Source organism: Phascolarctos cinereus, unplaced genomic scaffold (assembly GCF_003287225.1).
Source record: "Phascolarctos cinereus isolate Bilbo 61053 unplaced genomic scaffold, phaCin_HiC Scaffold_1;HRSCAF=81, whole genome shotgun sequence".
NCBI lineage: Eukaryota > Metazoa > Chordata > Mammalia > Diprotodontia > Phascolarctidae > Phascolarctos > Phascolarctos cinereus.
In genome coordinates, this window is record NW_027555514.1 from 72,001,603 (window position 1) to 72,029,019 (window position 27,417).

The window sequence follows — 27,417 nt, forward strand, 5'->3', positions numbered from 1 at the left end:
GACATTTTAAATTTTGTCACACTGTTGGCCTTCAGCATAATGAAATATTCTCTTCCTTACCAGTTCAGGTGCTTTGCAAATAGCTTTGGGTTCTTTATAATTTACTACTGATGTCAGAGCCTATATGGAAATATAGAATAAAAGTGATGAAAATTCATGTTAATTTTAAATGCAATTGCAATCAAGTTTTCTTTTTAACAATCCTTTGATTAAATGGCACTATGCACAAGTATTAACATGTGGAGAAATACCAGAGAAATTTGAAAATTCATGTAAAGTATACATTTATTTGCTTTCATTATCATAATAAAAATATAAAAGAACAATGAAAAAGTTTACAATCTAAGGCAGAACTACTGTGGTGTTTTGGAAAGAGCACTGGACTTTGTGTCAGAGGGGTTCTTCTTGGTAACCTCACCAGCTCCCACAGGTTTAAATATCTCTATGCAGATGCCTCTCAGAATTAAATATCTAGCCCTGGTCTCTTATTAGAGCTTCAGTCACATATCACCAATTGCCTACTAGACATTTCAAACTGAATGTCCCAGAGACATCTTAATCTCAACATGTTCAAAACTGAACTCATCTCCTTTCCCCTAAAGCCCCCCGCCCCCAAACTTCCCTATTTCTCTGCAAGGTACCATCACCTTTCTGGCATCTCAGGTTCATCACCGCAGCACTGTCCTGGACTTCACGCTCTTTCACCCAACATATCCAATCAGTTGACAAATCTTGCCTCCTCGCCATCCCTTTTGATTACGGCAGCAGCATCCTAATTGGTCTGCCTGCCTCAAGTCTCTCCCCACTCCAGTCTATCTTACATGCTGGTGCCAGAGGCATTTTCCTTAAGCACAGATCTGACCATGTGATGCCCTTAATCATTCAACTCTCACTGCTTTCCTCTTGTCTCCAGGATCAAACATAAACTCCTCTGTTGAGCTCTTTTTTAAGGCCCTACACAACCCAACTCCAACTAGTATTTCCAGCTTCAATGGATATTATTTCCCCTCCTACACTCTCTGATTCAGCCAGACTGGTCTTTGTTGCTCACTCATGACATCCCACGTGCCTTTGTGCTGTATGTTCCCAATGTTTGTAAGGCACTCCCCCTCCTTAGTGCCATCTCACAGAGTATCTCTTTCCCTTGAAGGTGCAGCTCACATACCACCTTCTCCATGAAGTCTTTACTAATCCCTCAAATTGCTAGGGCCCTCCTGCCTGAACTATTCCACATTCGGTTCCTTTGCACAGATGGATATTTATTAACTCCACACTGATGCTGTATATGGTTTTCTATGTGCCTCCTGTGTCCCCATTATAATGTAAGCTCATCATGAGTGGGAATTGTTTCATTCTTGGCACTTGTGTCCCCAGTAGCTCCTGGCACATGGTAAGTGCTTAGTAAACATGTGCTTAGAGACTGACTGATTGAAATTCCAGCTCTACTACTTCCTATGACCTGTACCTTGAAAGACATTAAGAATCTCAATAGACAGAGATATGGAAAGAGTTTATTCCTGCCAAGACTGCCTCTGCTAAAGGATGAAGGCAGAAGAAAGCATGATAAAGCTAAGAAACTAGCAACCTGGGTTGACTAGAAAGGGACATAAGGAGTACAATGGCTGGCGAAGTAGAGGAGGTGGAGGTCTGCAGACAAGTTGAAATGTCAGACTTAGAAGCCTGTATTTTAGTCTCTAGGCAATGGGATACCACTGAAGGATTTTGAGCTGGGGATTGACATAGTTAAGACTTGTGCCTTGGGAAGATTATGTTGGCAGCTATGCAAAAGACTGCTTGGAGGGGGAGAAAAGACTGGAAACAGGGAGACCAGATAGAAGGCAATTAAAATAAAAAATTTCTAGAGTAACAATAACACTACAAAGAAAACAACTCTGGAAGATCTGAGAACTCTTATAAATGCAATGACCAACCATTACTCCAGAGGATCAAAGATGAAGAATGCTACCCAACAGCTGCGAAATGACAGATTCAAAATGCAGAAGAAGACACACATTTTTAGACTTGGGATCTGCAAAGCTATTCAGATGTGTTCTCCAGGTCGGGTGGGTTTCCCCATCACACGGTGTAAAGGCAAAAGTGGGCAACCCTAGGCAGACTGCTGAGGGGTTTACTCTTTCTCAAGCTGTAGATGCCTATTCCTTAAAATGGTTTTCTTTTTCTCTTTCTTATATGGGGGTAGGGGTAGGAGAAGTAGGCTACAGGCAACAGAGAAAATAAATGTTTAATTTTTTTAAAAATATCATCAAAACTTTCCCTATTTCTGTCAGAGGCCCTACTATCCTTCCAGTGTGTCTCATGTTTATAAACAGCATTATCCTCGACTCCTTACTCTTCCTCATCTTACATATTCAATCAAACACCAAAATTCGCAGTCTCTACCTTTACAATATCTCTTCCATCCAAGCCCTTCTGTCCACTCACATTGCTCCAACTGTGGTTTAGGCTCTCATCATGGCTCTTAGATTGTTGCAGCAGCTTCCTAATCTCCCTGCCTCAGGTCTCTTTACTCCCTTTTATCCTACCCGCTAGATTATTCTCCTTAAACATGACCAACTTTAACTCCAGTAGCCTCCTATTACTTTCGGAATAAAATATGAACTACTCCCTGTAGTTTTCAAAGCCCAACATAACCTTGACCCAACCTATCCTTTCAGCCTCCCTTCCCACCCTTTGCAATCTGGACAAACTGGCCCTCTCACTCTTTCTTACTCATGACACTCCCTCTTCCACTCCTGTGCCTTTGCACTGTCTGCCCCCTAAGCCTAGAATATACTTCCTCTTGACTGCTGCCTCACAGGATTCATCTCTTCCTTCAAGTTGGAGCTTCAGCAACTCCTTCCACATGAAGATTTTACTGATCCCAAGTACTGGTGTCTTCTCTAAGAAGATCTGAAAAGTCCCACTTGGCTACACTCCTTTCTAGTAGACTCCACCACCATCAGGGACCTCATCATCCAGTGAGGTTGCAATACCTTTGATACTCCCACCTTATCAGTATTCTCAGTACCCTTTTCACCTCTGATTAGAGGGTGGAGCAAAGAAGGAACAAGATCTTCCCAGTCTTCATTTAAGAGGGCTCCCACAGCCAGCCATCTCTTCATTTCTCACCCAGTTACAGCCCTTTGGATGGTACTCTATCATGAGCATGCCCCCATGCTGGGTACCCACACCCACACACACTCACACTTTCAGCTTCTCCCATTAGATTTATATCTCTAGGGCTTAGCACAGTGCCTGGCACATATTAGGTGATTATTAATAAATGCTTATTGACTATTGAAGAAAACCAGACCATCAGATGAAAGAACTTGAAGAAAGATATCATATTTTCTGAAAGGATCTGAGTGAAAACAGCTTTTTAGGGATAAAATTAATTACTGATGGTGACATTTTAGGGCTTTGAAATTTATAGTCAATAGACTATGAATCAAAGAATTGTTTGGGGACAACAGTAAAATTGTATACTGACTGAGTCATATTTGATGGAAATTTGGACTTTGGTTTTCTCAATTTAATCTAAAGGTGAGTCACTATGTGGGAGGAGGCTCTGAGGCAAAGCAAGAGAGAAAGGAGAGGCAAAAGAACCAGCAGGTCAAAATCAATGTTAAAAAGTATCATAGAGAAGCCAAAAGACCAAAGCCCAGAAACTAACAAAGGCAGAAAAGCAGAGTAGAGACAGACACCAAAGTAGCATCTTTGAACTGAGCCTGGCTGCCCGCAGAAAGAGAGGCTACATGGCTGGAGCAATGAGCATGCGCTGCAGTGTGAAGAGCTGAGTGGAGAAAGGTTGCCTTGCTCTCTAACACCATCTACAGCTTGAGAAAGAGTAAAACCCTCAGCAGTCTGCCTACGGTTGCCCACTTTTGCCTTTACACCTTGTTAGAGAACTGCTCTTTACTAAAAAAAGGGTAACGCTGCCCCAGCATACAGCCAAAGGAGCCAACCTGGAAAGCTTTGCAGATGCCAGGCTTGAAAATGCTATTTGCTAAAATAGCTAAGCACCACTTTCTGAGGCTAGCAGAGAAGCAGGGTCTGGCAGGAGAGTAGAAAGGCCCAGAAGAGAAGCAAATAGCTTAGCATTGTTTCTTAAAGAGAACAAGGATGCCCAGGCCTACCTTCCAGAGTGGTAAGCTGCCCCAGGTACACACTTACTCCTACTCATGCCTTTCATGGTTAGGTTTCTCTAATTTGTGTCCCATCTTCCTCAAGGACACGTCATGTATTGGTGGGAAAGTGTAACCTAGGTTCATGAGTAGCCTGTTACAATTATTAGTTTTCTTTCTGTCAGTAAATATTTCATGATTATTGTTTAAATTCATGAATATTGTTTAAATGGGAAGTAGAGTGATTGGAGATCTCAAGAGCTATGTGAATACCAGTGGGTAATACAAGTATATGCCCCTCAAAAGGGTTACTGCCAGGACCCTGAAAGAGAGTTGTTAGAATGTGAGCTGCTTGAGAATAGGATCTGTTTTATTATAAGTATTTATATCCCAACGTCTGCCACATAGAAAGTGTTCAATAAATGCCTGTTGTCTGATGGGCTGATGGATGCATTACGGAGCTTACACAGTGCTTTGGAATCAAATCCAGCAATAAACACTGGAAGAAAATGCTTTATATATACATATTGTACATATATATACATACGCACACATTTACAAGAACATTTTATATATTTTCATATGCCTAATCAATACCTAAGTGAAAATCAAATTTCATTTATTCATTTAAAATCATTATAATTTAACTGTTCAAGCCACATATCTATGGTAATTCCATAAACATCATATTTCACTAAAAATGAACTAAATTCTATCTAAAATCTATACCCTTTCCACAAAGGTTTACTAAAGAGGAGGTGTGGCACGATGGAAAGACCTTGGACTAAAGGGACTAGAATTGAAATCTCAAATCTCACTCTTACTAGCTATGTGACCACGAACAAATCATTTAACTTATCTGAGCTTCAGTTTCCCCATCCATAAAATGTGGATAATACTTCTTCAAAGGATTTCTAAGATTTTTTAAATTTCAAAGTGCTATAGAAATGTAAATGATTGTCATCCCATTAAAGTGTAAAATTTGGTCATTTTGAAGACAGTCAAATCTATATACAAATGGGCACAGGTCTATGTACTGGCCAGAAACTTATTTATGTATTAAATTTATTATTTATGTATTTATTTATGCTAGACAATAAGCCCCAAAATACAAAGAAAAATCATGGAAGCTACCAAAAGAAAACTGATGTTATCAAGTTACAGACGGATAGTTATTTAGAAAAACTATGAATTTTTAACTCAAAATTGATATGAATTATTTAATTTATTAGAGTCAAACAGATCACTCTAGTTTCTAAACTTTGAACAAATCTAAAAGCTAGTTAACAAGTTAAAGTGTCTCTTTGACTTTTAACATTTTAACTTGTTAATTTACATGACCGGTCCAGACCAAGTAATCTCAATATTATGTACTATATCAACATTATCATTTTACTCAAAACATCATAACAATGTCACCATCAAGCTATTCCATATATGAACACTAATCCACAATTCCAGGACAGTATGACAGATGATAAAATTATACAATTTTGTTTTATACATTATAAAAATTACCTTATCCAGGGCACTCATGAAGTGTTGATCACCATTCAAAACAGTGTTGATAAGTTGGGCAAATTTGCCATGCACCTCCAAAACTGATTCCACAAATTGAGTTGGCATCTATAAATATTCAATACAAATCAAACAATTAGATATAAAAAACTTAAAATATAAATTAAACTTATGTGACTCTACGTCAACTAATTTAAAGAGTAAATTTTTCTAAGCAAGCTATTATAAAAACATATTATGTAAAGACACATTAATATTTCCCAAAAAAATTATCTCAGCAATATTTATGTGACTAGCCAACAATATATTAAAATACTTGAGAAGCACTTCAAAATTTCTCTAGTAGGCATTTTCACCAAACCATTAGTATCTGACAAAATACCTCTTTGCAAAGGCTATAAAATTAATACTGACCACTGACTTAATTAAGAATGTTTGTGGAAATTAAAACAACTCTGCGGTACTACCTCCCACCTATCAGGTTGGCTAATATGACAGAAAATGAAAATGACTAATGTTGGAGGGGATGTGGGAAAATTGGGACACTCATGCACTGCTGGTGAAGTTGTAAACTGCCCAAACATTCTGGAGACAATTTGGAACTATGCCCAAAGGGTTATAAAACTATGCATACTCTCTGATCCAGTGCTCCTAGGTCTGTATCCCAAAAAGATTAAAAAGAAGGGGCAGAGCCAAGATAGCAGAGTAAAAGCAGTGACTTGCTTGAGTTCTCCCCTAAAACCTGTAAAAAATGGCTCTAAACAAATTCTAAAGCAGCAGAACCCACAAAAAGACAGAGTGAAACAAATTTACAGCCCAAGACAGCCTGGATGGTTGATCAGAAAGGTATATTGCACCAAGCAGGTAGAGGAGCACGGTTTGGCATGGGCGTGCAGGCAAAACAGGCCCCAGCAAACCTGGAGCAGGCTTCAGAGGACTGAATCACAGGCAGCTGTGGCAGTTTCCAGACTTCCCAACCCACAAACGCCAAAGACAACTTAGAAGGTCAGTGGGAAAAGTCTGTGACTGCAGTGAAAGAGACTGGTCCCAGCCTCCAAGCATAAACTGAGGGGGAATCGAGTAGCTGATCAGAGGGGGATTGTAGGGATCTCTCTGCTGGTGCAGGATTCCCTTGCTTTGCCTGTCCTTGGATCTGGGTCATAGTTGTAGGTGGCGGTCCTGGGGCGAGGAGGAGCCCTGGTGTGGTGGAGCTTGCAGTGGTAGCGAGACGGAAAAGAGTGCTTGCGGTCACTCACAGACCAGAGCAGAGGCCAGGCAGGAAAGGAGTGAACACCTCGCCCCTTATCATACCACCTTGGAAGAACTGAAAATTTACAGGTTCTTAGAACCTCTGAAAACAGCTGCACAAAACCCCTAAAGCTTGGGACAGTACATTCTCCACACTGGAAACAGACCTCTACCTCAACAAAGAGTTTAAAAATCAAGTAATTGGCTGGGATCAGGAGCAAATAAAGGCGCAAAAAAAGTTAGACCATAGAATCTTTCTTTGGTGACAAAGAAGATCAAAACATACAACCAAAAGAAGACAACAAAGTCAAAGCTCCTACATCCAAAGCCCCCAAGAAAAATATGAATCAGTCCCAGGCCATGGGAGAGCTCAAAAAGGAGTTTGAGAAACAAGTAAGAGAAGTAGAGGAAAAACTGGGAACACAAATGAGAAAATCATGAAAAATAAGTCAACAGCTTGCTAAAAGAGACCCAAAAAAAATACTGAAGAAAATAACACCTTAAAAAAATAGCCTAACCCAAATGGCAAAAGAGGTCCAAAAATCCAATGAGGAGAAGAATGCCTTAAAAAGCAAAATTGGCCAAATGGAAAAGAAAGTCCAAAAGATTACTGAAGAAAATACTTCCTTAAAAATTAGAATGGAGCAATTGGAAGCTAGTGACTTTATGAGAAATCACGACACAGTAGAACAAATCCAAAAGAATGAAAAATTAGAAAACAATGTGAAATATCTCATTGGAAAAACAACTGACCTGGAAAATAGATCCAGGAAAGAGAATTTTAAAATTACTGGATTATCTGAAAGCCATAATCAAAATTAAGAGCCTAGACATCATCTCTCAAGAAATTACGAAGGAAAGCTGCCCTGATATTTTAGAACCAGAGAATAAAATAGAAATGGAAGGAATCCACTGATCACCTCCTGAAAGAGATCCCCAAAGGAAAACTCCTAGGAATATTGTAGCCAAATTCCAGAGTTCCCAGGTCAAGGAGAAAATACTGCAAGCAGCCAGAAAGAAACAATTCAGGTATTGTGGAAACACAATCAGGATAACACAAGATTTAGCAGCTTCTACATTAAGGGACCAGAGGACATGGAATATAATATTCCAGAGGGCAAAGGAGACAGGATTACAACCAAGAATCACCTACCCAGCAAAACTGAGTATAATCCTTCAGGGGAAAAAAAATGGACATTAAGTGAAACAGAGGACTTTCAAGCATTCTTAGAAAAGACCAGAGCTGAATAGAAAATTTGACTTTCAAATACAAGACTCAAGTGGAACATGAAGAGGTAAACAGGAAAGAGAAATCATAAGAGACTTATTAAGGTTGAACTGTTTACATTCCTGCATGGAAAGATGATATTTGTAACTCATGAGACCTTTGTCAGTATTAGGGTAGTTGGAGGGAAAAAATTATATGTAGATAGATAGATAGATAGATAGATAGACAGACAGACAGACAGAGGGCACAGGGTAAGTTGAAGACAAAGGGGTGATATCTGGAGAATAAAATTAAGGAGTGAAAGAGGATTATACTGGGAGAAGGAGAAAGGGAGAGGTAGGCCGGGGTAAATTATCTCACAAAAAAAACAGAAAAGAAAAGGCTCTTACAGTGGAGGTGAAACAGGGGAAGGTAAGAGGGAATGAGCGAATCTCATTCTCTTAGGATTTGGCTTAAGGAGGGAATAACATACACACTCTATTGGGCATGGAAATCTATCTTACCCTATGGGAAAATAGGGGGGGAAGGGGACAAGAAAGAAGGGGGATGACAGAGGGGAGGGCAGATTGGGGGAGGGGGTAATCAGAAACCAAAGAGATTTAAAAAAGGGGGGGTGAGATCTATTTGTACAAGGGTATTCATAGCAGCTCTTCTTATGGTGGCTAAGAACTGGAAATTGAGGGAATGCCTATCAACTGGAAAATGGCTGAACAAATTATGGTATATGATTGTAATGGAATACTATTGTCTTATAAGAAATGATGAGCAGGATGATTTCGGAAAGACTTATATGAACTCACGAAGAGTGAAGTGAGGGAAGAGAACCAGGAGAACACTGTACATAGTAACAGCAATACTGTATAATGAATAATTGTGAATGACTTAGCTCTTCTCAGCAATAAAATGATCCAAGACAATCCCAAAGGACTCATGGTGAAAATCCCGTCCGCCTCCAGAGAAAGAACTGATGGAGTCTGAATACAGAGCAAAGTATCCAAAGCATACTATTTTTCCTTCTTCCCTCCTTCCGTTCCTTCGTTTCTTTTTTCTTTCCTTCCTTCCTTCTTTCTTTCTTGTTTTCTTCCACAAAATTACTAATATGGAAATGTTTTCTATGACTGCACATGTATAACCTATATCAGATCGCTTGATGTCTCAGGAAGAGGGGAGGGGAGGGAGAAAGAGAACTTGAAACTCAAATTAAAAAAAATATTAAAAATTGTATTTTCATATAATTGGGGAAAAATAAAATATTTTTTAAAAAAAGAATGCTTATGGATACTATAAAATAATAACTAATAAATTAATTGCAAGAACATCAGACTATATAATTCAGTAGACCAAGATTATTGTATCAGTTCTGCCATTAACTAGCTATACGATTTGAGAAAAGTCACATGGGCTTGTATCCCATATACACGTGTAATGCTTTTCACACAGCAAGCACTAGGCAAATATTTGTTGATAAATTTAAATATGTGAATTAGACAAGATTACTTCTAAATTCTTTCCTTAGCACTGTGCCTAACACATAGTAGGCAACTTAATAAATGCTTGAATGAATTGTTAAAATGCTATGATTTGATGATTCTAACATTAGTGGTCAAGAAGAGGATACAATAAAGTGTTAAGCTACAATAATCAAGGGCACAAAATTAGCTGTTTTACTATTACAGATCTTGTCTTCTAGTCTCCCCATCTAAAGATGCATTTTTAAAATAAAATTTTATTGATATATTTTTAAATTTATTTTTAATTTACAGAATAAAAGAAGCATTTTCATAAAATAAGATGATTGTACATGAAACTGCAAGTCTACTATAAACAACTTGCTATTCATTTCAAATAAACAACAAAATTATAATGTAAATTTCTTTTTTCTTCTCCCCAACCCTGCCCTAGAGATGGCTATCTTTCGTTTTTACAGAGCTGAAATTTCTCTCTAATTCTCACACTCCCTTCCAGAGAGCCATTCCACACAACAACAAAAATAATAAGAAAAAAAAGAATGAACAGAAAAAGCAATTAGTAAAATTAACCAATACATCAAAAAAATATGCAATGTTCCACACTTGTGGACCTCCCACTTCTGCGAAGAGTGAGAGAAGTTGTCTTCTCTTATTTCTTATTTGGGATCAAGCTTGTCCAGAGACATTTTTGATAATTTTATATTCAACTCTTAAGACAGAAGTGCTACCCACCAATTACAGTGTATATAAACCCAAAAGCACAACAAATAATGATGAAGGAAAAAAAGAATTCTGTAAGGAGTTAAATAAAGTTATCATGGCAACACCTACTGCACCTGATAATCTATTATAAGTGACTTTACTACATGATAAAGGTAAAAAAGATACAACATCAACCTAGAACATAAAGGGAAAGAACTGGAAGCCTCTGTACCCTCCCTTCATTTTACTCATTGTGGATATCTAAGTATAAACTTATAACTACTAACTCTGTCTTACATGACAAAGATAACATAAATCTCACTATTTTAAAAATATTTCAAAAGTAAGCTATGAAATTCACTTCAACTGCATGAATGAATAGTACTGAGTGCTGAACTACAACAACTACCATGTTCTAAATTCTGTTTGATGGATAGATGGATAGAAGGAAGGGAGGGAGGGAGGATTTATTAAGCATATACTATGTCCAGGCAATGTGCTAAGTACTTTACAAATATAATCTGATTTGATACTTTCAACAACCATGGGAAGTAGGCACTATTATTATCCCCATTTTACAGCTGAGGAAACTGAAGAAAACGGGTTAAGTGACTTGCCCACAGTTGCATAGCTATTAAGAGTCCTAGGCTAGATCTGAATTCTGGTCATCCTCACTCTAAACCTAATCCTCTATCCACTATGCCATCTAGTTGTCACTTAATATAATCAGTATGCCCCTACATGGAATACAGAACAGCAGGATGATTTGAAGCTCTCTGAAAAATCAGGGGCACAGTATTTTGCTAACGGGTAGCATCTTGAAGTTTTATAGCACCAAAAGAACAACAACAACAACAAAAATCACCATAAAATAAGACAACAAGCTACTTAAAGTAAGCAAGATTTTAAAAGGCCTAGTACACATATGAAAGAGATAGAGTTCAGCTCCTAGGATACCAAGTCCTATACCAAGGTCAGGGAAAGCAAGCAGCCAAAGTATGAATATGGTTATAACTTTTTAGAGTTTAGTCTTGTAGCCCTCCCTTATTACTACCTGAGTTAATGCATTTTTCACAAAGGACAGTTCCCTAGAAAGAAGCTAAAATTGTGCCTTCAACTCACTCCTCAAAATGTGGGAACTCTCCACAATTAAATTAAAATGAAAGCTGAATATAAAGTGGATGCATTCCTAAGGTCAGATTTACAGTTATAATAAACTACCTTATTGTTTAAGGGGAGGAAACAAACATTTATTAAGTATCTCTTGTGTTCCAGGTACTGTGCTAAACACTTTACAAACATTGGTCACCATGTGATACTGCCTCATTTCTTACCGAGCCACACTCATTTTGCACTTCTGTAACTTCTCCAGGAGTGTACCTTCGGATCTCTTTGGCCTTTCCTCCTTGCCCTCCAGTCAGGCACTTCCTATACCCTAGCCCCACACCCCTTCTCCCTGCTGTTCAGCTTTCTTTTGTGTGTTGTCTTCCTCCATTTGGTTATAACTCTCTGAAGGCAGGGACTCGCTATCTTTTTTTCATAATTCATATCCCTTGCACTTATACAGTGCATTGCACATAGCAGGCAAGAAGAGGCAGAAATGAAACTGAAACCCAGTCCTAAGCCTCCATTTCCCGCAGATCCAGGACAAAAAGTATTAAAGTCCCTGAGAAAGACTAAGACACTCAATTATATCAGTCTTAAAGAGGTGACATTAAGTTTTATCCGAACAAAGGAAGAGTGCCAACAGTTTAGGGGGTATAAGAAGATACTAGGTGAATTAGTTTGGTAAACTGTAGCAACATTCAGACCTGATTTTTTTTAGTGTTTTGAAAATTCCATTTCAAAAAATGTTTTCCTTGTAAATTCCATGTCATTTATTTTATGCATTTAAAAACATCCTGAAAAAGGGTCCAAACCCTTTACCAGACTGATAAAGGGGGCCATGACATGAAAAAGGTTAAGAACCTCTGCCTGAGACACTGGAGGAGGATACTCTGACTAAAGTCTGTTTCTTGCTGACCCAAATATCCAAAAAGTATACAGAAGGGAACTAATTAGAATGTGGGCTCCTCAATAGAAGGAGGTCTTTAAGGGTAGGGATTGTGTTTTGCCTTTTTATCCACAGGGCTTAGCAGAGTGTCTGTACTTAGTAAATGCTTGTTTTTACTGCTGTTGTATTCTTGTTGATAGAGTGGAGGCAAGGATGAAAGAGGTGTCAAGAAAAAGGGAGAACAAAAGTAAACTGAAGGCTTGACCACAAGTGGAATAATAATTTTCTGAATAAATCCAGAAGTTTACTATGTTTAAGAGGCAGAAACTTTCCTTTGTAAATGAACTAGACACTTCACTCAGGAAAAAGGAAGGCACGAGGAGAATGGGAGAAGGGCTTTTATTTTCACAGAGAGGGCAATAAAAAGATGACCACCAAGGGGCGAGTCAGACAAGTTCTGCATGTATAGACAGCTGGCCATTTGTATGGAGACTACTTACTGTTCGAACCAGGAATCTGTCCTAAGTTGGATGGGCCAAACCAGGGATGATGACAATCCCAACATCTGATAGGATGAGGTAAGCAAAGAAGTTTAGAATTACAGAAGGTAAGGGCAAAAGGGATTTTTGGAGATTACATCATCCAAACCAACTATTTTACAGAAGAGGAAACTGACGTTCTAAGAAGTAGAGTGAATCATGCAGGATAAGAGCACAAAGATAGGACTAGAACTTTAATGCTTTATCTTTCAGCCAAGGGCACCCTTACCTACCACCACCTTATGAATGGAAGGAAGAGGAGGGTTCACCACTGATTATCCCCTGGGCAACACGAAGATGGCTAAAAAAGTGGCCAGAAATGGCATTAGGAGCCTTCCTGTAGGGAAAATGCAAAGGACCTGGTAAATAGAAATTTTATCAGGCAGGTAGGTATTCATAGCATGAGAGAAATCTGGCAGTAGGAAACAGGAGAAGGAAAGGCAGCTGGGACTAAGGAAGTCTGACAACAAACATCAGGAACTAAACCAAAGGCATTGGAGGAACTGGAAACTGCGCATGTAAGTAGGGCAGGGACTACGACACAGGGAAATAAGAGGGAGATTTATTAAAAGAGGCACTAGTACTGTGGTATAGGCAGAAGGCTGGTTGACAAAAGGAGGTCAGAGTATATAGCAGCAATACTGAACTGATGTTAAAGTCAACCACGCAATGGATTCTGACATTTCCCCTATCTAAGGCCCAAAGTTCCAGAAACTTGGGCATGGTTAATAAGTAGCTCTAACTATGGGAACTGGGTATAGGGAGTTAGGATAGCCACAACTACACAAGAGCTTGATTATCTTGGTTAAATATGCACATCAAGTGCAAGCCCTAAATGTCATGGTGAATATGAGAAGCGCTTACAAATTGAACAGAGAACATCTAATTCACAAGGATACTTTCTAAAAGGAAAAAACAGCTCAATATTTCCTGCATCAGCAGGAGAAGACCAACACTGCTCAATTACAGCTATTTAAGAAGAGATTTCCTGTTCTGATGGAGGATGGCAGCTGGATACCTGACTAGGAGTCAAGCAGAGATAAGAGAAAGGAAGTACCTGGATATTATTACTATAGACAAAAACCTGGTAATCATGCAAGCCTAGTCTCTAGAAGCTGGGCCCATAATCAACTAATAGCATACATCCTAGAAAAAAGAAAACCTTAGAAGAGAGTGTAGATACAATTTGTACAATGTCCTAAACATCAAAGAAAATTGTTACGATATGATTCTTTTATCTAAATTGAGAGCATAAATCAAAATAACAATTCTCGAACTATTAGTTGCCTATATAGAGACAAGGACCACTATGCTGGTAAAAGGGATCACAGAGCACAGATGACCAGTGACAGTGTGAACCCTTTGTTCTCTTTTCACCCTGTTTTTTATTACTATTATTCAAAGTCTAATCTACTTCCACAAAAGCTGACTAGCAGTTGCTGAGAAATCCAAATCAATATTAACAAGAAGCCTGGATCATCCAATGTTTCTTTAAAAAAGGAGAACTCTTCCTATAAAGAGGTTCAAAATCATTGATCTAAATACATTATTATCATTATTATTGTTATTATATATTTATAATGTTACTATATTATTTTTATTACATGACAATGATTAAAAAAAGCAACAAGATGAGGAAGAAGGTACATATGAAAGCAAATTAAGACTCAATGACAAATGTGATCAAAACAAAAGCTTTCCAAGGGGTCTTATAAAACTCACATTTTCCTGAGAAAGGTTACCAGTTGCTCTAAGACCCTCATCATGAATATGGTTCTGTAGTTCTTGAATCATATGAGGTAAACCACTTGACACAGCACGAAGCAAGGTGTACATATTTGCCATGTCTGTAAAAAAAAGTTAAATATATTAATTCCTGGTATTTAAGATATGCTTTTTAAATGCACCTTTTCAAAACAACCTCACAATATAAAACTCTACACTTCCTACAATATCTGCAAAAGCATTTATGAAGTACTTTAAAGAACATTTTGCAAATGTATGATGTAAAAGTTAAGTAATGAGAGATGTATTAACATTAAATTCTACAAACTACAAACCATTAATTTTGGTTTGCTGATTTTTACTTACATTTTTTGGGTATTTACTTACCACTTCTTTTCTCTTGTCGTATAATGTTGTGACACTCTGCATGTAGGAACTGTAAATGATCTGCCACCATTCGCTGCTGACATTCATGAATCACTTTACTATATGAACTTGGGTGTAAATATTTTCTACATCTCATTTCTTCATCTTTTAATCTACCTAGGACCTAGAGAAATATATTTGTATAGTAAGAACCGTAGAAATTGACCTCTGCTTTATAAAGGAAAACTTAAATTAAGAGTGGCGGGATGGAACGAAGGTGAGGAAGTTATCAATCATCAACTATTCATACAAATATGGAAAGGGATATGGGGTACTAAAACCAACTTAAATTTACTTTTCATCTAAAAAGTTATGACCGGAATTAGAACTGGAACCTACCAAACCTCATGTCATATGGATAATAATAGTGCACATTTATATATAACTTTAAGGTTAATAAAACATTTAACTCACAAACACCAGTGAGATAAATGGTTATTTATTAATATTCACATTTTACAGACGCAAAAACTGAAGTTCTGAGTGGGCAGTAACTGGCCGATGTTCACAGAGCAAACTTTCAAGTCCAGCATTCTTTGTACTATGCCACAAACCACTTACAAAGAAATACAATGTGATGGTTTTAAATATCATCTCCATTTACTTCCCCACAACCATCCTGTCACATTACCAAATCTAAACAATGCCACTTCTTTAAAAACCCAAACAGATTATTTCATATAAGTCAAGGCTCAAAATGTACACTCAGTCCATTAAATTCTATAAACATTCACTAAATGCTCACTGTGTGCAAGGCACTGTGGGGCTCTAGACGGGGATATAGCTATGCACAAGCCTGCTGCTGTTGTCAGTCATGTCCTGCACTTCATGGTCCCATTTGGGGTTTTCTTGGCAAAGATCTTGGAGTGGTTTGGCATATCCTTCTCCACCTCACTTTACGGTGAGGAAACTGAAGCAAACATGGTTAAGTGACTTGCCCAGGATCATACAGCTAATAAGTATCTGAGGACAGATTTGAACTCATGTCTTCCTGACTCCAGGCCCTGGTTCTATCTGCTTATAAGCCTATAGGAAGCTTTTATTCTAGTAGGAGTGACAGAACATAAATAGCTTAATTTAAGATATACATGCTGTAGGAAAGACACCAAATGCCTTTGGACAGAGAGAAAGGAGATATAATTATAAAAGGTGGGTAATAAATGAGTTTTTTTTTTAAGAGTGGTGGGGTAGAATGAAGGTGAGGAAGCTATTAATTATCAAGTATTCATACACATATGGAAAAGGATATGGGATCGTAAAACCAATTTACATTTACTTTTCATCTAAAAAGTTATGACCGTAGTTAGAACTAGTACCTAACCAAACCTCATGTTATATGAATAATAACAGTACACATTTATGTAATAGGTAGAATTTGGATTGGTAGATATTGAAGTAAGAAGGCAATTCCAGGTAGAGGGAAAGGCATGAAAGGCAAATCGAGGAAGGACAGAGGTCATGTCTAATGAATGGCAAATTCTCTCATCTGTAGTATGAGGATATAAATAGGAATAATGGGAGATTTGGCGGGGACTACAGAATCCAAGGACCATTCACATATCCATGCTACAGATAAACCAAATTTACTTCAAGAAAAAAGATAGGTAGGGTCCCATTGACTAAAATTCCACAAGAAAATTCAACACAGGAAGGATGGAAACCGCTGAGAATGAAATTCTGAGGAAGAAACCAAAGCTATCAATATTCATATGAAATGTTCTAAATCACCAACAATTAGAGAAATGCATATTAAAACAACTCTGAGGTACTACCACACACCTACTAGCTTGGCTAAGATGAAAGAAAAGGAGATAACATGCTGGAGGGGGAATGTAGGAAAATATGTACACTAATGCACTACAGGTGGAGCTGTGAACTCGTTCATCCATTCTGGAAAGCAATTTGGAACTATGCCCAAAGGGTTATCAAACTATGTATACCCTTCCACCTAGCAATCTCACTCCTAGGTCTACACTCCCAAAGAAATCAAAGAAAAAGGAAAAGAATCCATATGTACAAAAATATTTATAGCAGCTTTTTTTGTGTGTGTGGTGGCAAAGAATTGAAAACTGAGGAGATCCCTATCAAGTGGGGAAAGGGCTGAACAAATATGCTATCTGAATGTGATGGAATACTACTGCTGTAAGAAACGATGGAGAGGATGGTTTCCAAAAAACCTGGGAAGAATTATATGAACCGATGCAGAGTGAAATGAGGAGAACCAGAACAATTTATACAGTAGCAGAAATACTGCGAAGATAATCAGTTTTGAAAGACTTAGTAACTCACATCAACACACTGACCCATAACAATTCCAAAAGCCTCACTAAGAAAAATATCTACCTCCAGGGAGAGAACTGATGGGTACAAAACGCAGATTGAAGCATATTTTTTTCCCTTTCCTTTTCTTATTTATTTTTTATCTTTCAGAACATGGCTAATGCAGACATTTGTTTTGCAACTTCATATTTATAAGGGGTTTTGCATTTCTTGCCTTCTCAATGGGTAGGGGAGGGAAAATGTGAGGGAGAGAAGAAGCTGGAAATGAAAATAAAATTGAATGAAAAAAATAAATTCTGAAGATTTAAAAACAATTTCAGTGAAGAAGAAAATGAGGTATCTAAAAGAATGTAATGTGATTAGTAAGAAATTCATTGATGCATTTAGATTAAAAACACACATAAGATTAAAACAAGGACAAATTATAGAGCATGACTAAAAAAGCATGGCAGAGTACTGTAAGAAAAATATCAGGAGTGTTAAAACTACCAATGAGTTGAGGCTGGTGAGGAATGTTAAGGACAATTAAAAGGCTTCTGTTATTTTCTTCTGCTTTTACTATACTGGTGAAAAGAAAAGGCTCAAAGAAGGGTTAAGACTTCTACTCTGTTTAAGTGGACTGATGATAACAGACCACAGAGAAAACCTGGACTGGAAAGGATAAAACAGAAATAGTTAACACGGAGGTAATATCTCACATAAGAAGGAAGACTGTGAGAGAGTAGCTAGCTGCTCTGATGAGTTCAAGCCCTAAATCTAGAATAATTACATCTCAGGGTACTGAAAGAACCAGTGGTCATGAATACCAGGAAACAAAAACAGTGATCACAAAGAGTCAGCAGGGCTTCCTCAAGAACAGGTTAAGGGGATGCCCATGAACTAGGGAATGGCTGAACAAATTATGGCATTTGGAAGCAACACAATGTAAGACCTGGGAATATTTGTATAAATTGATGCATAGTGAAATGAGTAGAACCAAAAGAACAATTTATCAGACATTAAAAAGCAAAACAACTCTGAAACACTTAAAAACTCTGATTAGTGCCATGACCAACCACAATTCCAGAGGAACTATGACAAAGCAGGCTACCCATCTCCTGGCTGAGAGGTGATGGACTCAAGACATACAATAAGTCATTTCTTAAAAAGGATTACTGAAGCATTTTTTAAACGTGCAAAAGAGAACAGAAGAAAAACCAGAAAGACACAGACAAGCAAGACAGCTTTGAAAGCTACATCTGGAATTTATTATTTAAAAAGAAAAGCAGGCTGTACATAATAGAGATTCACAGATGGATGTATAAAGATTTTTTTCTGTTACACTATGTATATGGAAATGCTTATTTTAGTTGATTTGAAAGCTCAGAATAAATTTAAAAAGAACAAGTCACACAGTGATGTAAACAAACACTCCTATCTTTTCTTTCAATGAAGAGGTGGAGAACTATGGCCATGGAATATGGGATACACTGTAAGATTTGGCCACCATTTGAGTTGGTTTTGTACAAATGTTTTCCTTTGGTGTATAGGGAATACATAAAGGGATAGGTATGATTGTAACATAAAAACAATGGCAACAATAGAACTTTTTTTTTTAAAAAAAGGAACAAATGAAGAATAAAACACATAGTATCACTTAGAAAAAAACAAATGGCAACTTAATTTAAAAAATATCATGCCAGACTAACTTCTATTTCCTTTTTTCTTTATAATAATAATAGACTGATAGATTGGGGAAAATTTTATAGATATAGTTTAGCTAGATTTTAAGAAAACCATTTGACCCAGCATCTCATATTATTCTTCTGGACAAATATGGGCATATTATATGGGACCCTGATTTAAATGAGTCTTTCATTCCTGAAAAACACTTACATTTACTCTAATCATATAGCTTATATGATCCTTAGTGGTTATGACATACGTGACACTGATAAGGAATATTACTGGGTGCCTGGGGGAGAGGAAATACAAGAAAGTTGAAAACAACTATGGCAAAAAGGTGGTAGAAGGGCATCTAAGGCCAGCCCTGGTCACCTCTCAGAGGCCACACGGGAAACAGCTCCCCCTTTCATGAAAATAGAGCCCTAAAAACAAGGGGAGGCCCACAGCTTCCATTTGCCCCACTGGACTGCCCTGAAACTTAGAGTGACATGGTAAAAAGGCAAGAATGCCACAGAGTCACTGATAAATGTGAAACAGAAGGGCACTTTAAATCTGGGAAGCAGCAGAAAAGGATGTTATAATGTGTAATAAAGGTTCAAAAAGCAAAAGAATGAGGAAACCAAATACAACGTCCACTAACTTTGCAGTTTTGCCTATGCTACCACTTATGTTTCACGGAAACTCCTCTCACTAATGGTTGCCCAAGGTTATCACAGGTCAACAGCAGTAAAGCCAGGACTAGAATTCGGCCTCGTTTCTGACTGTTAGTCTAGTGATCACTTCAGTATGTCAAATGGCTACTCCTATGAAACTGTAAGTTAGACTGTACAGTCTTTCTTCAAACAAAATCCCCAATCCCCTTATTACCTGCATAAGGCATTATTTTATGCAATATTGAAATGTCCATCTACAGAAGCTGAACAATATTAGTTAAAAACTCTACATATGACCATTCCATTAGTATTAGGAAATTTGTGAATGAACCACAATATTTATACTATTGTGAAAATTTACACATAGCCCTTACTGAGCAGGCACATATTGAATAACTCTGTATGACCAACTAAATAAGACTCGAATTTTTAATAGCCATTCATTTCTTCTTTTATCTCAGTGCTCCAAAAATTTAACAAGCTTAAAATAAGGTCTTGTTCTAGAAAGCAATAAATTTCCTCTTTCCCTTTATTTGTATTAAAACAAAACTTTTTAAGACTGTCTTCATCGCTACAAATGAGCATACAGTTTTCTACTTGGTAAAGAATATGCTTTTGGTACTTTTATAATTATTAGCCAAATTGTCAAAATTTACCAATAAAAAATCAACACTGACAAAACAGTAAAAATTTTTCAGTGGAAAAATACTACTGGTAACAGCACTATGTGATACTAATTCAAACCTTGAGTAACAACAAAATAGAACATTTCTTCTCAGAAGCAAAAAAAAAAAGAATAATTTAAATTGTGGCATTTGTAGTAATAATTTATTATATAAATGTATCTTCAATAGAACATACTTTTTAATGCTTACCTTTTCCATATATTGTGAACAGTTTGATTCTTGTAACAAATTTGAAGCTTCTTGTTTATAATACTCCCCTGTTTCAGTCAGAAAAGACAACTCAAAAATTTCCTGATAAAACTAAATAGAATAATAAAAGAATATTAGCAAAAAACAAGAACAAGTATTTTTTTAAATTAAAGTTCTCATAATTTTTTTAAAAAAGGAATGAGTTGTCTTTTACCTTTAAGGGGAATTTTTTCTTATACTGTTCAACATGAACAAAGGAGTTAATAACCCCATGGATTACTTTTTGATTTGGGTCTTCCCCACAGCGATCACTAAAATAAGCAACAGCATAAAATATTTATGAGAATGCAAATAACTTTAAAAAAATACAACAAAGTCTGTGGCTGCCTGTGACACTTTTTAAATTCAATTAAGAAAAGAAGTATCAAGTACTGTGTGCGTCAGTGTTTGGCTTACAATTAAACCTTTACATATAGAACACAGCTCCATTAACAGTAAGTTGTTTAAACATCTAATTTTACTAAGAATTATAAAGGGACTACCAAGACGAAGAACGGCACACGTTACAAACCTAATCTGCGTGAATGAACACTGATGAGTAGCTGGGAGTCCAGTAATTCCCAAGAAGTTTAAAAATATTGTTGCTTAGTCACGTGTAATATGCTTGTCAACACAAATACAGCAGACTAAGTGTTTTCCCCTCAGGATCATAGAATCATAGATTTAGATTTGGAAGGGATATTAGAGACCACCTAGTCCAATGCCCTAGATTTATAGAGAAAATACTGAGGCCCAGGGATGTTTAGGTGACTTTCCCCTGGTCACACAAGCAGAAGGGCTGGGATGCAAACTCAGGTCATTTGGCTTCCCCAATCCAAAGCTTTTTCCAGTACGCTAACATTCCTACACCAAAAGCTGGAACGTCAGGGAGCTGAACTGGCAGCATCACAGCATCGCTCCTCAGGGTTGTGGTTATACTTTCCATCATCGCTGTCTTCATCATAGTTGTTATTCCTCTTTCCCGGAGGCTGCAAGGGCTGTTCAGCTATCTTGCCCTTTTCCATAGAGTCATAAGGGTAGAAACGCAAAGGCACCTTTTTGTTCTTATACTGTACGTTATGATAAGAATTACAACGAAAATGTTTATAGTTCTTTACATATACAAAATATTATATAATCATTACATGAGTTTAATCAATCAAGTAAAAATGTGGGTGTCTGTTACTATCATGGAAATGGGAAGCAGAGATATTAAGTGGGTTCTCTCAGGGTCATGAGCAATTCAGCGACCTGGCTGGACTCTAGCTCAGGATTCTATGACCCAGATCCTATGTCAGACCACTTTCTGGTCAAAATAATATTAGTCGAAATCCACTTTATCTTTGCTTAAATGTTTAACACCAGTCCTGGCTGCTTTGCATTTTTCTCCTTTGAAGGAATGGTCAGATCTTTATCCTGTATGACTAAGGATCACATTACTTTAATTCCTTAATAGAACTTTAATGAACTTTTGAAACATCATTCGCTATGTCTAATTTTCTTTTTAGCCTTGTTTTTGGTACATTTAAATAAAATCTTCTGTTCTTTTATTTACTAGACTCTCAGTATATATCTACATATGTGAAATGAAGTAAATCACTGAGAAAATTACCAATGCTTTTTCCTTCTTCCCACTCCAAAAGTCAATTATGCTAATTACCCAAAAAATGCCAACTAAGAAAATATCAATAACCAGAAACCTACTTTCCCAACTCTATAGAAGCTTCATAAGAATAATCTAGACTAGCAATAAGGACATTCTTGATTTGATTTGGATGAAATTTTGTTCTGAAACTAAATTGTTGTGGTAAATCTGAATCTAATACAAACTACATTTGCTATTTAGCATTAAGAAATTTATTAGCTGTGTGACTTTAAGCAAGTTACTTGACCTCTGCCTACTTCAGTTAACCTCTGTAAAGAGCACCTACCTCTCAGGGTTGTTGTGAGGATCAAAATGACATAATGATTGTGAAGTGCTTAACACAGTGCTGAGCATATGGTAAGCACTATATAAATGTTGACTATGGTTATTATTTCTTTAATTGAATATAATTGCTCTATACTGGAAAACTCTATACCAGGTTTTAGATGTGATTAGTATAAAATGCCAAAGGTGATCAAAAAAAATGAATGATTTTCTATGTAAGATAATTTGGAAATTCATTTGGCTGAATTAGTGTCATCTCACTAGTAATAAGTTTTATTTCATGTTTTAAATACGGTTTTATGTACATTATTATTATGTTTTTAAAATCTTTCTTATATCATGAAACTTGAGACACCATTGTATCAGAAATGTTATTAAGATGAATAACTTCTGTTTTAATCCGCATGCTATTAGATTGTGAATTGAGCTTTTAAAAGTGATAAAAATAGATATTTAAAAACTTAAATATTCAATGGGGTATATTTTGTTTTAATTTACTCTTTTGGGGAAAAGTTGCATAGATCCTTTAAGATATCCTTATCTACAAGGTCCTTTGAGATTCTGTAGGATCATAAAATCTTAGTCCTGGTGACCACATGTTGTAAAAATTCGAAAATACTGAAGTTTGAGAAACCAGGACTGAGAAAACAGGATCCCTTCTCCCACTTCTTATCAAAAGGGGCGGGGGGGGTGGAATTTACAAGTTTATTATAATGAAGAACAAGTTTTTATCCGGAAATACTTGGAACAAGCAACATAGGTTGGAGGTTTACAGTAGCCAGCAATTTTCTGGGGGGTTTTGAACCAACTATTTTCACTTTATGTTTAAAACTCCAGAATGCAGCTGTTCTTAAATGTGTCCATTGTCGGCTGTTATCGGAATAAGGGAGAAATAATAGTTAACAATGAACATGTGAAAGAAATAACAATAGTCTAAGAATGATTTCAACTAGTATGGCCTATGTGTGCTTATTTTTTAATGGTAATTCCAATGGTAATTGTCAACAATAGTAATGTCATAGCCATAAGCTGTGATTAGTGAAATTTTGCTATTTGAGATAACTCTAGACTCTTGAGACTTGATATTGTTTTGAGGGATGACTGTCTGAACTGTCATGAAGCCAATAGTCCACCATTCAAGGAGAAAAGGGCACGTGTTGCAGTCTGAGAACTGCTACAGGTGGTTGTCTGTCCCTGGGAAATGATGAGGGGACAACTTTGGCATGGCCTAAGGTAGAATCCTCTTGATTCAGTTTCCCCATGAAGCTATTTCCTTCTGAACAGGAAATTTTTTCACCTGGTCGATTCTGATCCTGGCCAACTACTCTGTGAAAAATGTGGAGCTGTGTTACATGACTGCTATTAAATATGACTCATGCCTGGAATTAAACAGAACTAAGGGAGTTTTTCCCCTGTCATGGTATACGTCAAGTCAATCTGTGCCCTTGAGGCACAGATTGTCTTTACACTGTTATAGCTATGCAATCTTTTATAGCTCTTTTCCTTTCAATGCAAATTTCCATAAGTATCTATGAAGAAGATTTGTTGTTCAAAAAAATTATATTAATTAATAGATTAATACTGAAACATCTGAATTATCTGTGGTCAAATTATGATACAGGGATAACATACTTCTAAAGCAGGAACTGGACAAAATAATAAGATGTAAAAGTTTTCTAATTAAATTGAACAGCAAATTTTGAGAAAGTATCAGGATTAGACTATTTTATCTAATAACTAGAATATATACATATGTATATTGAAAAAGATTAAGACTGATCCTGTATTATTTTCTTATTGACCCTATTTATAAGTAATTTTTTGTTTATGTCCTGTAATTGCTTACCCACGGCTCTTTATCTCTGAACTTGGTGCAGAATTCTGCTGGCCTATAATAGGTTAAGTTTAAAAATCAAGCCCTCCTGCCTCAAGGAATTTAACTGACCTTAGGAAATGTGTGCAAATGCAAGGGAGTTAGGCCTGATATCTTTATGCCACCAAGCTATCCTTCAAAGATGTTCAGCTTACTGTCCAAATGTCTAGCCCATTATCTTACACCTGGACTCAGACAATGAGCACTTGTTAGTCTCATGAGAGAAGAAGAGGGTGGTAGTCCTTGTTATCCCCCATTACCAAACTTCCAACCAATCATGTACCCTGTACCTCAGCTCTGTAACCGATTATATTGCCCTCAATCCCATGGTGTTATCTATCCCGTTCTGTTCTTGTTCTGTACTCCCTAAAACTTATAAAAGAGGAACTGTCATTTTGCTTGGGGCCTTTGGCACAAATGGAGACAAGCCGTTGATCCTTTATTGACAGGCAGTATGTCCCTATTAATAAATGTTATCTGGGTTGAAGAATGACCTCAGTTTACTCTTATGTCAAAATTCAATCATGACAATATGACTAGTTTCCAAATGTTTCTTACAGGAAATTCAGATTTTGAGTATGTTTTACTAACAAGTTCTCAAAACTGGATTAAGGATTTTACAAATAAAATTGTATTGATAATTGTAAAGAATGACTGTACATGTATAACCTATGTCAGACTGCTTGTCTTCTCAATGAGGAGGGGAGGGGAGAAAGGAGGGAGGGAGAGAATTTGGAATGCAAAATTAGAAAAAGAGATGCTAAAATTGTTTTTACATGTAATTGGGGGAAAATAAAATATTAAATTATTTTAAAAGATAATTATAAAGAAAGTGAAATTATATTCCCATTTTAAAGTATCTAACTGATATTTTCAAAAGACAGAAGGGTTCATTTTACAAGTTAGGCCCCTCATGAATTTTTTTTTTAAGTTCTTATATCAGGTACAGGATTTAGGTAAAGAAAGAAATAGCAAGTGGTATATAAAAACTGAAATTCTCCAAAGTTTCAGGTTTGGAAAATCAAATTTAGTAAGTTGTGCTAAATTGTATTAAGTCTTGTTACTGGTAAATTACAGCAGAATTATCTAGCAGTCTCTACAAGCGACTTGGAATCAGAGCAGAGCCCCCTTCATAGCTGTCCTGAGAATGAGGCCTATTCCAGAATATTCAAGAGAAGATATTTTCAAGGGCTAGGAGACTACATGGGATATCTGGGACTCACGACAAAATGTGCTGATAAAATGGACATTGGATGTGGGCTACTGGGATACAAAGAGACTTGATATTTAATATTAATAATCATTATTGTACTGCTTTGGTCTTTTGTTTCATGGTATTTATGTTTGCTGAGTCTTCTTGGTTACCTTGGTGACATGTAAATCTCCCTACCAAATTAGTCCTTTGTGAGCCCTCTAAGTAGTGTGATCTGTAGCCTGACTTAGTTTACCCATAGAATGTATTAAACAAGGTTTGTTTCTTTAGGCAATATCATCATTATTGTTCTTAGGCTTTTAATTAGCTATTATGCTTAGTTATGTGAGAGGATGCTACTCAAGGGTCTCTTCTTGGTATATAATATTGATGGTGAGCATAAGCACATTAAAAATCTTACAAATTTGGCTTATAGATAAGTGATTCATGGGGGGAGTGGGCAGAATCAAAGGTGGGGGAATTAAGAGAATTGTGTCAATCAAACTGACTCCATCTTGTAAAACTGACTCCATTATGAAACTTAAATTTCATTTTCCTGTAAAATTCCACCTGCTTGCTAATTCTGGGAATTGAATCACTCATCCCTCTCCCAACTTGGAAAGTCTATAATCTTTACTCCAATTAGACATCAAATTACCTAATTTTGTATCCTGGTTTATTATCTTCTTAATTGTTTTCTTTTAATGCATAAAACTCTGTCTCCCCTGTTTTTAGGGTCCAATGCCAGCTGAGGAGCCTGGTCCCAATTTGTTATGCAAGGGCTTAATAAACAGATATGCTCAGAAGCTTGAACCTTTGTTTCCTCAGTTACTTCAGATTTTGCCCATCACACATATGGATTATGAATCAGCAACCTGCCAATTTTTAGGGTATATATTGTTACAAAATTACTAAATTATGAAACCTACAGTTTAAGGGTTTATGCTTATGTATTTGCAGTTACATTAGAAAAAGAACTTCTTGTCTACTTTTGAGTTGGAAAAACATACTAAACTAAGAATTCTTTGACTTTGAAAGACTGATAGTGAAGTATACTTCCTCCTCTATGCAGACTCTAGGAATTAAATGATGTATATGCTGTCGGGTAACGCAAAGGTATTAGTTCACTTTGCCTAATTCTACTTTTTTGGGATAAGGGTAAGTTCTCTTAGTGGAATATCATAAGAAAAGTGACATCAATGGAGAAAAAAGCAAAGTCAAACACATGTAATTTTTTAAAAATTTAAGTCCATAGTCATCTATAAAATTTTCACAATGACCATAGCATTTCCAAGCTGTAGCATTTCACACCTTTGCTAGGTACATACTGAATTTTATAAATTTAAAGCAATGCTTTCAGGGCTTACTTGATTAATCTACTGCAAGTAAGTTCAGTTATATTAAAAAACAGGAATATTCTTATCTATACTACCATACTTTTCTCTTTTACTAACTGCGCTTCTCATTCTTTCATTTAGCATTTATCCTAATAGCATTTTTGATTTAGTCAAGAAGTATTTCAATATTTACTGTCTCCCATGAGTTAATATATTACAACCATTCAGAGCTACTGAATCTTGTACTCTGAGCACAAATTCACTTCCTTTTTCTATAATTCATCTTCCAGTTTACTGACGCTTCAGATTCAACTGGGTATTTGCCAAATTTCAAAAAGAAGAGGGTTTGCTCAACCCACAGTACTTTGTAAGTAGCAGGTATAGAATATTTGTTGATTAAGTGAACATAGGAATCATCCACATATTTGAAATGCTAGTGATATCTGGACTTCAATTGTGCAAATTTGCAATGTTGTGAATTTTTGTTTTTCTAAAATTTAATATTAGTTTTAGACATTAACATTTTCTAAATTATAAAGATTCTTTGTTCTGATCCCTAGGCCATTTAGACACATGGAGTTGTTTTTAACATCTGTAAACC

At 36.6% G+C, this 27,417-nt stretch overlaps 1 protein-coding gene across 4 annotated transcripts in view; it reads right to left on the reverse strand.

Moving 5' to 3' along the window:
* Positions 1-27,417, reverse strand: part of CUL2 (cullin 2) — a 109,920-nt gene that overhangs the window by 19,225 nt on the left and 63,278 nt on the right. For all 4 annotated transcript variants that reach the window (XM_078152296.1, XM_020990430.2, XM_020990429.2 and 1 more), the window contains 6 exons: positions 20,660-20,756; positions 20,446-20,556; positions 14,934-15,096; positions 14,544-14,668; positions 5,643-5,750; positions 61-120 (listed from right to left, as the gene is read on the reverse strand). In XM_078152296.1, coding sequence (XP_078008422.1) covers positions 61-120; positions 5,643-5,750; positions 14,544-14,668; positions 14,934-15,096; positions 20,446-20,556; positions 20,660-20,756 — 664 coding nt within the window. The remainder of the gene's footprint in view (positions 1-60; positions 121-5,642; positions 5,751-14,543; positions 14,669-14,933; positions 15,097-20,445; positions 20,557-20,659; positions 20,757-27,417) is intronic.